Source organism: Impatiens glandulifera, chromosome 1, assembly GCF_907164915.1.
Source record: "Impatiens glandulifera chromosome 1, dImpGla2.1, whole genome shotgun sequence".
In the NCBI taxonomy this organism is placed as follows: Eukaryota; Viridiplantae; Streptophyta; class Magnoliopsida; order Ericales; family Balsaminaceae; genus Impatiens; species Impatiens glandulifera.
This window is the reverse complement of record NC_061862.1, coordinates 27,481,378-27,491,787: the sequence shown is the minus strand read 5'-3', so window position 1 is coordinate 27,491,787 and position 10,410 is coordinate 27,481,378. Positions and strand designations below refer to the sequence as shown.

The following is a 10,410-nucleotide window of genomic DNA, read 5'->3' as shown; positions in this document are numbered from 1 at the left end:
CGTAAGATTTTTATGTAGGAGAAAGAAAAAAATATATTTATTTTATTTTTCGGGAAAATGACAATATTAGGGAAGAAAGAAAATAATAATAATTAATTTTTATTTTTGTTGAGAAATGGTCATTGGACATTTTTTTTGATTTTTAGTCCATATTCTATTAAAAATGTCTGGAATATGAACGCATTATTTTTCATTATTTTTAATATATATGACCTTTTTTAAAATAAAATATATCTATGCCATTTTTTTTTTCTCTCCAATACATAAATGTCATTGTTTTTGTTCCAACTTCATTATCCATATCACAAAATATAATCAAAATTAAATTTGAAAAAATACATTAAAATTACAAATTGTTTAATATCGGGCGCCAGCGGTCCAAGATATAATTATCGGGCGCCTTATTTACTTTCATTCTTATCAAAATGGCTAAAATATGTCTACACAAAAGCTCTCTAAACTCAAACATTTGACATTGACAATTAATAGAATTCTCTATAGAGGTGAACTATACCTTCATTGAAATATCTCTCATATATTCTCCATCAGTTCCCAAAATGGTCTCCACTACTCCAAATATAGTAGTTGTCCCATATTCTTCAAGTATGGAGGTGTCGCAGAACATCAAACCTTTCACCTCATTCTGGAACAACTTAAAAATGTCGTTAGTATATACATTTTGAAATTGTCTTTCTAATGAATACCCACTCACAATTGAAATAGTCGAATTATAAGACTGAAAATCCAATTTTTTTCATTCTCTATGTTCTTCTTAATGGCCCTGTCATATTGCTCTACAAATTGTTTTAGGGATGTTTTTGAATGAACAAAGTCATCAAAAAAAGCATTCATACTTTCACTTCTTTGAGATGTTGACATGCCTGCCCAGAAGTGACATTTAACATACACAGGAATCCATTTAGCACGTTCTACGTGCAAGGAGTTCAACCAATAATTGTCTTGCAACTCAAACTCCTCTATCATTTTTAACCAATTCTCTTCACATTGTTCGATTGTAATTGAGTTATAGACAATGTTTTTCAATGTCTTTTTTATACTTTTATAATGAGCATGCGCAGACAATTTGGTGGGAAGTTTCTTCATTATATGCCAAAGATAAAAACGATGATGAGTGTTCGGAAATACCTTTTCAATTGCAATGACAATTGATCGACATTGGTCAGTGATTATTGCCTTTGGAGCACGTTCATTCATACATGTTAACCAGGCTTTGAAAAGCCAGATAAATGACTCAGAATCCTCACTGGACAATAAACCACATTCTAGCAAAATTGATTGTCCATGATGATTAACACCGACAAAAGGAGCAAAAGACATATCATAGCAGTTTGTCAAATATGTTGTGTCAAATGTGATGACATCCGAGAAGTACTCGTATGCAGCCCTGCATCTTCCATCAGCCCAAAACACATTTCTTATCCTGTTTTCCTCATCCACATCATATACATAAAAAAAAATTAAACATCTACTTTGCATTCGATATAAATACTGACATAACGCTTCTGCATCACCATTACCTAACCGTAACCGCCTTGTTTCTGAAATATAATTTCTGCAGCTTCTCTCATCAAAAGTCATATTATCATATCTTCCAGCTTCAACTACTAATGATTGAAAAGTTTTTGACAAAGTTATTCCAGCTTCGTCGTTTAATTGCAATTTTCGCTTCGCAGTCGAATCTAAAACCTTGTGAGATCTAAGATGTCTCGACTTTCCCGGGCTCAAAATATGGTTATGCTCATGGAAGACACTAGTAATTTCAAATGTACCTTCATTCCTAACAGCAACATTTATCTTAGCCTTACAATTCGTCTTGGTGGAAGGTCTAACTTGTAAACTATTTTTCCCCTTTGAAGTAAATACACCATTTTTGGCACATGCAATGGAGAACCATTTTTGTTTTCCATCTTGACCATTTCTTCCTCCTAACTTACAAATGCTAAAACCTTTAAATTGGGCATAAGACTTATAATACTCACGAACCTCATTTTCAGAACCAAAAGTCATTCCAATAATGGGAGTTTGAACATCGGGAGGGAGGACATGATGATGCAGGTTGATCCATCAAGCTAAAGAGAAAGAGAAAAATAAGTTTAATAAATATATTTTCAGTTTAAAAATTTTATTTCAAAAGTACCTTCAACAATTAATCTCTTTGCTTCCCACTCAACTAGTTCTGACACTACACATAGGAGATCAAATCAGTGCAGGGAAAGGGAACGAAGGGAAGAAGCTTGTTAGAGAGAGAAAATTTAATTTAGGGTTACATGAACGAAGGGAAGAAGCTTGTCTTAATTATTTTTATTAATTTTTTTTTTAATTTCACCCGTCTGCCTACGATAGCCAATCGCTAGAATTATAGGATAAAAGTTATTTAATAAGAGGAGAGAGAAAATAATTAATAATAGGAGAGAGAAAATAATTAATAAAAAGAGAAAGAATATTCTAACAATGTTGGATATAAATTATCCATTGCCACTTGGAATCTCGCCTTTTTGTTTAAAAAACTAACAATTCCCCTCTCATAAATATAATCCAGAAAAACAAAAAGCAGGGGCTCCAGACAGAATATTTATTTATTTATTTATTTAGATAGAAACCATAATTATGTCACATTATTCAATAAAAAGCCACGTTTTATATATTCAATAAAATTATAAGCCAGTGGTTTTTATATCCCATTTGTATTACTGTTACATACTTAATTGCTTATAAATGGAAGCATAATCTAGCAATATTTCATTTCATTGGAGGAAGAGGAGTTATAAGTGAGCTTGTCTATAACTAAACCAAATTAAGCCATGATGTTTGTTCATAATTCAATACTTCCCTTGTTCATCGTTGCACTCTTTGTTGCGGCTCAAGCCATAGTTCCTCCCAATGCCACCTTCAAATACATAAACGAAGGCTCATTCGGCGAATACATTGTCGAGTACTCGGCCGATTATCGTTCCCTTGATATTGGAAAATTTCCTTTCCTTCTTTGTTTCTACAATACAACCCCCGATGCCTTCATATTGGGCCTACAAATGGGCAATCGCCATTCCGAGTCCCTCATGAGATGGGTTTGGGACGCTAATCGGGCTAGGCCCGTTAGGGAGAATGCGTCCCTTACGTTTTCAAGTGACGGGAATCTCGTTCTAGCTGACGTGGATGGCACGCTGGCATGGCATACCAATACGGCTAACAAGGGTGTTGTCGGGCTTGATTTGCTTCCGAATGGGAATTTGGTTCTCTTTAATGCAAAAGGAGAATTTGTATGGCAAAGTTTTGATCACCCAACAGATACACTTTTAGTGGGCCAGTCCATACGACCCACCACCGGCCCAAGTAAACTAGTAAGCCGATTGTCAGCCAATGACCCTTCTGATGGACCTTATAGCTTTGGTACGGAAGGGAGATTCTTAACCATGCTCTATCAAACCACAAATACAAAAAATAAACCATTAACCTATTACAAGTTCAACGTGTTTGGGCCCGCCACAAAGGGCTCACTGGCCATCCTGGATTTCCAGTCCGAGCCGAGTGGGGAGAGTCCAACGCTCACGAGCTTCGGTTCGGCATGAGCATGGACATTTCCCAGAGCTCAGGGACCCTGATACTATCAAGGCCCAAGTACAACACAACTTACTCGATGCTGAGAGTTGACATAGATGGCAATCTGAGGATATACACGTACGAGCCCAACGTATCCTGGGGGGCATGGGAGGTCACGTTTCAACTATTCGATAAGGAAGAAAGGTGGGGCATATCTACAAGCGAGTGTCAGTTGCCAAGACGATGTGGGTCTCTTGGTGTGTGTGAAGAAAGCCAATGCGTGGCTTGCCCAAGCCCGTCAGGCCCATTGGGCTGGAACAAGGCTTGCAGCCCTCCCACGGCACCGTCGTGCAAAGGAGGTGCCAAGGTTGGGTACTATAAGGTGGTGAGCGTGGAGCATTTCACGAGTGCGTACAAGGATAGAGCTGGGCCGGTTAAGTTAGCCGATTGTATAGACAAGTGTAGTCGAGACTGCAAGTGTTTGGGATTTTTCTACCAAGAAGATTCATCCAAATGTTTGTTGGTTCCCGACTTGGGCACCTTGGTTCAAGTCTCCAACTCTGCTCACATTGCCTACATCAAGCAAGCCGAATGAAGTTTGTAAAAATAATAACTAACGGTTTATTAAATCGTTAATTAGTTAGTAACTAATTAGTTAGTTTGGTTAGTATTGAATTCCTATATAAGGGAAACGTGCAATGTTTGAATAACAACTTTCAATAATATAATTTCAGTTTACACTCCTTTTCAAGAATTTAACATGGTATTAGAGCTCCAAGTTTAAGGATCTTGGAGAGTTTCCGCTGCCTCTACCGGTGGCCGGAGCAGCCGCTGGTGGAGGGCTTTATTCTATTTGATTATTATTGTTGAAGAAGATATTCAAGAAGATTTTGGAGTTGTTCGATCGTTCGCGTAGAAGGAGATTATCAATGGTCGACCCTGTGGGGAGGAGATTCTGTGGGGAGGAGATTCTCGGTTGGTTAGGCTCTCGCAGAACTTTATTCAAGATTCTTTTGTGAATCTTTCCAAGGAGAAAGAATTCGATCTCATTCAGATTGACAAGAAGAAGCCCTTGGCGGATCAAAATCTGTCCAGAAATCAAATCAGACCCAAGAACTCCATAAAAGGGATATCTATCCACCCCCAATAACTAATAGATTTAATGTTGTCTCTTCAAATTCTTTCAAGAGCTCCCCGCCTACCCGCCACAAGCTGCCGCCGCAACAGAGTCCATTGGCAAGTTGGAGTTGAAGATCAACAGGGCAGGGTTCAAGTAATGTTGATCAAGAAGAAAAGGGGAAGGGCTATCTGAAGGCGTGATTCAGTCTGGTGCCTTAATCACACTTTCCCCTTTGAGAGAAGTGGTTAGGCCTGAAATTAATTACCTGTTGATGAAGAAGAATGGGTAATTTGTTCATGGGTTCTTACCAAGAGATACAACTTTAGTACAGAGAGAGTTTAAAAATGCTGTATAATCCTCATACCCTTTCTTTTATGTTAGAATCTCAACCCAAAATCTCCATCTTATTTTGATTCTCATTCTCTCCTGCATCTTTGGTAAGTTACTCGTCTGCAGCAAGAAACCAAATGAGACTGATCCATCCACAATAGGATTCAATGTCTGGACATGGTGCTCCCTTTAATCTTCAGGAAAATCTCCAAGCTCAGATCGAAAAACTGGAAATGAAATATGGGGACTGGCGTTTGTATTATGAAATGACTGCCAAAGAAAAAATCCCAAAAGATTTCATATTGCCTGAAATGGAGAAGTTTGATGGAACTGGCGACCCCATTAGACATTTAAAATTGTTTAAGCATACAATGACCCTTAATCAGATTGGTGAAGATGTAATGATCACTCTATTCCCACTGTATATGACAGAGTCGCCCAGGCTTGGTTCTATTCCCAAAAGTTTTATCATGGCAATGTTAAAACATTTACCACTTTTCAATCAATTGCTGACTCTTTCCTTAAGGAATACAGTCTCAATATGGCTGCTGATATCATTGACCTCTGTTTGCTGAAAATAACAAAATATAAAACGATTACCGAGATTGCTGATAGGTGGAGGTTGCAAATGCTGTTGGTGGGGGACATTCCTGATGTGAAGAAACCGATAACTATGTTGTACAAGAGATTGCAGATGAAGTATAGCATTATGGATTTCGTTCTATATATATTGATGATCTTAAGTCGCAACTTCAAGAAGGATGGATTCGATTGTCAAGATTGTTTGGAGATTGTGTTGTCTATTTTTGGGTAGTTTAAATGGAGCTGGCTGAATTAGACGGGCTAAAATGAAAGAATGCTAAATTGGCTTCTTCGGAAAAAAAAAAAAAGAACATTTGTCGATGCAAGGTCGGTTGTGTTGAATCAAAATGAGAGTTTTGAAAATTCTTCAAACCGTGGAGAAAGATTCCCTTACATTAAAAAAAAGATGGAGCTTCCTGAATTAGGTTTGCTCGGCTGTCTATGTTGGGTAGCTAAAAAAGATGGAGCTTCCTGAATTGGGTTTGCTCGGCTGTCTAAATTGGATAGCTAAAAAAAATTGAAGTTTGTTGAATTGGCTTACTGAAGACGATGACTGCATGATCGTAGCTTGATGTTTCATCGACTTGTTTTGTCAAGGTGAAACTTTGTTTCTACTACGTTTCTCCTTGAGGGGAGGATGTAAAAATAATAACTAACGGTTTATTAAACCGTTAATTAATTAGTAATTAATTAGTTAGTTTGGTTAGTATTGAATTCCTATATAAGGGAAACGTGTAATGTTTGAATAACAACTTTCAATAATATAATTTCAGTTTACACTCCTTTTCAAGAATTTAACAAAGTTGATTTCGATCTTATTATTTGTGTTTCAATTTTAAGTATGGTCTTTCTTTTTAAGTATAAACTATCTATGACAAAAACTAAATAATGTGTTGTTGTGTTGAATTAAATAAAATTTTAATAATATTATTGAGAAGGCATATGTTTCATAGTTCAAATTTTATGGAAAATCAAAGCACACTATTCATGAGTAAAATAAAATAATTAATTAGGAGAAAAAAGTATCACTTTAAGTAATTAATTCAATAATGTAATCATCATTGATTAAAAAGTGATCAATTAAATAAATTTAATATTGATTATTGAAGCTTAGTGTTACGCTTAGTGTTACGGCCCATTAGTGTCAAGGCCCGTTTAAGGGGATGTCGATGTTCATTGAAGTTTTGGCATAACCCAAAGAAGGCTCAATCATCCAAGTAAATCCACTCCTAATATTTTAGAAGTATTGAAGAAAGCATGCCCTAGAATAATAAATGTAGTAGTTGGGTAGTAGGCCCTATTAATGAGGTAGTTAAAAAAATATAATTATTAATGAATAATTGAGGATTTATATAATTAATATGATAGTTGGAAAGTATAATTAATTAGTCATATAAATATTTTAAAGGTATTTTTTTATAAATATTAAATATTCATTCAATTTAATAAAATATTATTATTAAATTTTGTTTCTCCTTCTAAGTATTCTTGCATTTGAATTTTTGTTGTTTCTAAAAGATTTACTAAATTAGAATCTCTTCGATCTAGCTTAGTGTCACATAATTTTAGCCTTAAATAGCTAGAGATATTGAAGACCATTTAGAAGGTAATGGGTCATTAACGTGATATCATTACATTTTCCTTTTGACAATAATAAAAATAAAAAAGTTAGAAAGATGAAAAATAAACATTAAAACAAAATATATTTCATAAACATTAAAACAAATAGTTAGGTTGGAAATAAAATATATAATAAATATTATATAAAATAAAATGTCATTATTTTTCACAAATTCCACCCTTTGAAAATATGTAAACATTTACCCTTTTCATTTTTTTTTTTATTTCTTAATCAGCAGTGATAAATACTTTTCTCAAATATTTACGAAATTCAAACGTTAAATATGTATAATTAAGAATCGGAATAAATTTGTATTTCCAAATTTCAAAAAATATTTGATAATTTGTGGCATTATTCAATATATTTTTTCTAATTTATGTAAAATATCAAACAAACTTGCACCATATGTGAAAAATAAAAAATTATATACACTCTATTTTAAAAAAAACAAAATAAAAATCTCTCTATATATATTTTTACTTTCTATATAATATAATATATTTTATTTTAATTTTTATATTTAAAATTTTTTATTATATATATTATTTTTAAATAAAGTATTTTGTTTTAATTTTTATTTAATGTATTTTATTTTAAAGTTTATGTAATTTATTTTTATTTTAGTGTATAATATTTTATTTTAATTTAATATGATTAGCTTTAATTATATATATATATATATATATATATATATATATATATATATATATATATATATATATATATATATATATATATTGTATTAATGAGATTAAGTAAAAGTAAAATATGTGTGTTATTTTAATATATTTTATTTTAATTTAATTATTTAATTAAATATTATTAATTTTAATTATATATATTTTATATTTATAAAATAAAGTAATTAATAGGTTTAACTAGAGAGTATAATTAATAAAATTAGAGAAAAAAACGTTTTTCATGTTTTTGAAATGTTTAACACGTTTTTCACACATTAAACACGTTTTACACGTTTTTAACATTTTTTTACACGTTTAACATATTTTCATATTTTGGCACGTTTAACACGTTTTTGGCACGTCTAACACGTTTTTGGCACGTTTAACACGTTTTTGACACATTTAACACGTTTTTCACGTCCATGACACGTCTCACACGTTTTTGACACGTTTAACATGATTTTCACGTTTTTAACACGTTTAACACGTTTTTGGCACGTTTAACATGATTTTCACGTTTTTAACACGTTTAACACGTTTTTGGCACGTTTTTGTCACGTTTAACACGTTTTTGACACGTTTAACATGTTTTGACACATTTAACACGTTTTTCAAGTCTTTGACATGTTTAACACGTTTTTGACACATTTAACACGTTTTTCACGTCCTTGGCACGTTTAACACGTTTTTGACACGTTTAACATGATTTTCACGTTTTTAACACGTTTAACACGTTTTTGGCACGTTTAACATGTTTTTCACGTCCTTGACACGTTTATCACGTTTTTGACACGTTTAACATGATTTTCACGTTTTTAACACGTTTTTGTCACATTTAACACGTTTTTGTCATGTTTAACACGTTTTGACACGTTTTTCACGTCCTTGACATGTTTAACACGTTTTTGACACATTTAACACGTCTTTGACACGTTTAACACGTTTTTGACACGTTTAACATGATTTTCACGTTTTTAACACGTTTCACACGTTTTTGACACGTTTAACACGTTTTTTATATTTTGGCACATCTTGCACGTTTTTCACATATTTAACACGCTTTTGATGCGTTTAACACGTTTTCACGTTTTTGACACATTTAACACGTTTTTTTACATTTTTGACATATTTTACGCGTTTTCACGTTTTTGACACATTTAACACGTTTTTTTACGTTTACCACATTTTTGACACGTTTTGGCACGTTTAACAATTTTTTCACATATTTAACACGTTTTGACACGTTTAACACGTTTTTGACACATTTAACACGTTTTGGCGCGTTTAACAAGTTTTTCACATTGTTAACAAGTTTTTGACACGCTTAACACGTTTTCACGTTTTTGACACGTTTTAACATGTTTAACACGTTTTTCACGTTTAACAAGTTTTTCACTTATTTGACACATTTAACACATTTTTGATATGTTTAACACGTTTTTACGTTTTTGATAGGTTTAACACGTTTTAAATCTATCAAAACGTGTGAATATATGTTAAACATATTAAAAATGTCAAAAACATGTTAAATGTGCCAAAAATGTGAAAAACGTGAAAATGTGTGAAAACGTGAAAAACGTGCTAAAACATGTAAAAAACGTGTTAAAATGTGTGAAAAACGTGTGAAAACATGTGAAAAACGTGTAAAAAAACATGAAAGATATGTGAAAAACGTGAAAAACTTGTTAAAACGTGTGAAAAACGTGTAAAAACGTGAAAACGTGAAAAACGTGTTAAAACGTGTGAAAAACGTGAAAACGTGAAAAACACGTGAAAACGTGTGAAAAACGTGAAAAATGTGTGGAAAACGTGTGAAAAATGTGAAAAACGTGTTAAAATGTGTGAAAACGTGAAAACGTGTAAAAAAACGTGAAAACGTGTGAAAACGTATGAAAACGTGTAAAAAACGTGTGAAAAATGTGGAAAACGTGAACAATGTGTTAAAACGTGTGAAAAACGTGAAAACGTGAAAAACGTGTGAAAAACATGTGAAAACGTGAAAAACGTTTGAAAAACTTGAAAAACGTGAAAACGTGAAAAACGTGTGAAAATGTCAAAAAATGTCAAAAACGTGAAAAACGTGAAAACGTGAAAAACGTGTGAAAAACGTGAAAACGTGAAAACGTGAAAAACGTGTAAAAATGTGAAAAAATGTCAAAAACGTATTAAACGTGCTAAAACGTGAAAACATATTTTAAAAATTAACATTTTGAACCGATATTTTATTTTACAAACATTGGAATTAGAATTGAATTACAATTATATCATTTTCCCAAACATAGGAATTGGAATTGAATTACAATTTTATCATTTTTCCAAACATAGGAATTGAATTGTAATTCAATGTCAATTCTCATGGAATTGGAATTAGAATTCCAATGACAATTCTAATTCCAATTCCCCCTCATCAAACAAACCCTAAAAGAAATAGAGTGGATTTGGGCCATTCATTTATGACATTCTAGCCCTACCTTGTCGGTTCATGCAAACGACTATGATTCTGTTTGTGAGCTCATACG

The 10,410-nt window shown here is 32.9% G+C and overlaps 1 protein-coding gene and 1 pseudogene across 1 annotated transcript; one reads left to right on the top strand and one right to left on the bottom strand.

Annotated features, from left to right (window-relative positions):
• Positions 1-508: 508 nt before the first annotated feature.
• Positions 509-2,028, bottom strand: LOC124922147 (protein FAR1-RELATED SEQUENCE 8-like). Its single transcript, XM_047462878.1, has 2 exons — positions 1,147-2,028; positions 509-643 (listed from the first exon to the last, which is right to left on the bottom strand). The coding sequence occupies exons 1-2, from the start codon at positions 2,026-2,028 to the stop codon at positions 509-511; spliced, it is 1,017 nt and encodes a 338-aa protein (XP_047318834.1).
• A 794-nt stretch (positions 2,029-2,822) lies between these two features.
• LOC124922127 lies at positions 2,823-4,153 on the top strand (annotated as a pseudogene).
• Positions 4,154-10,410: the final 6,257 nt, after the last annotated feature.

What these genes read in the sequence shown, in the direction of transcription:
- LOC124922147 (XM_047462878.1), bottom strand. Translation starts at nt 2,028, where the DNA reads ATGACTTTTGGTTCTGAAAATGAGGTTCGTGAGTATTATAAGTCTTAT. An exon ending in TTGTCATTGCAATTGAAAAG is followed by an intron (nt 644 to 1,146) that starts GTATTTCCGAAC and finishes AAGTTGTTCCAG; the next exon opens with AATGAGGTGAAAGGTTTGAT.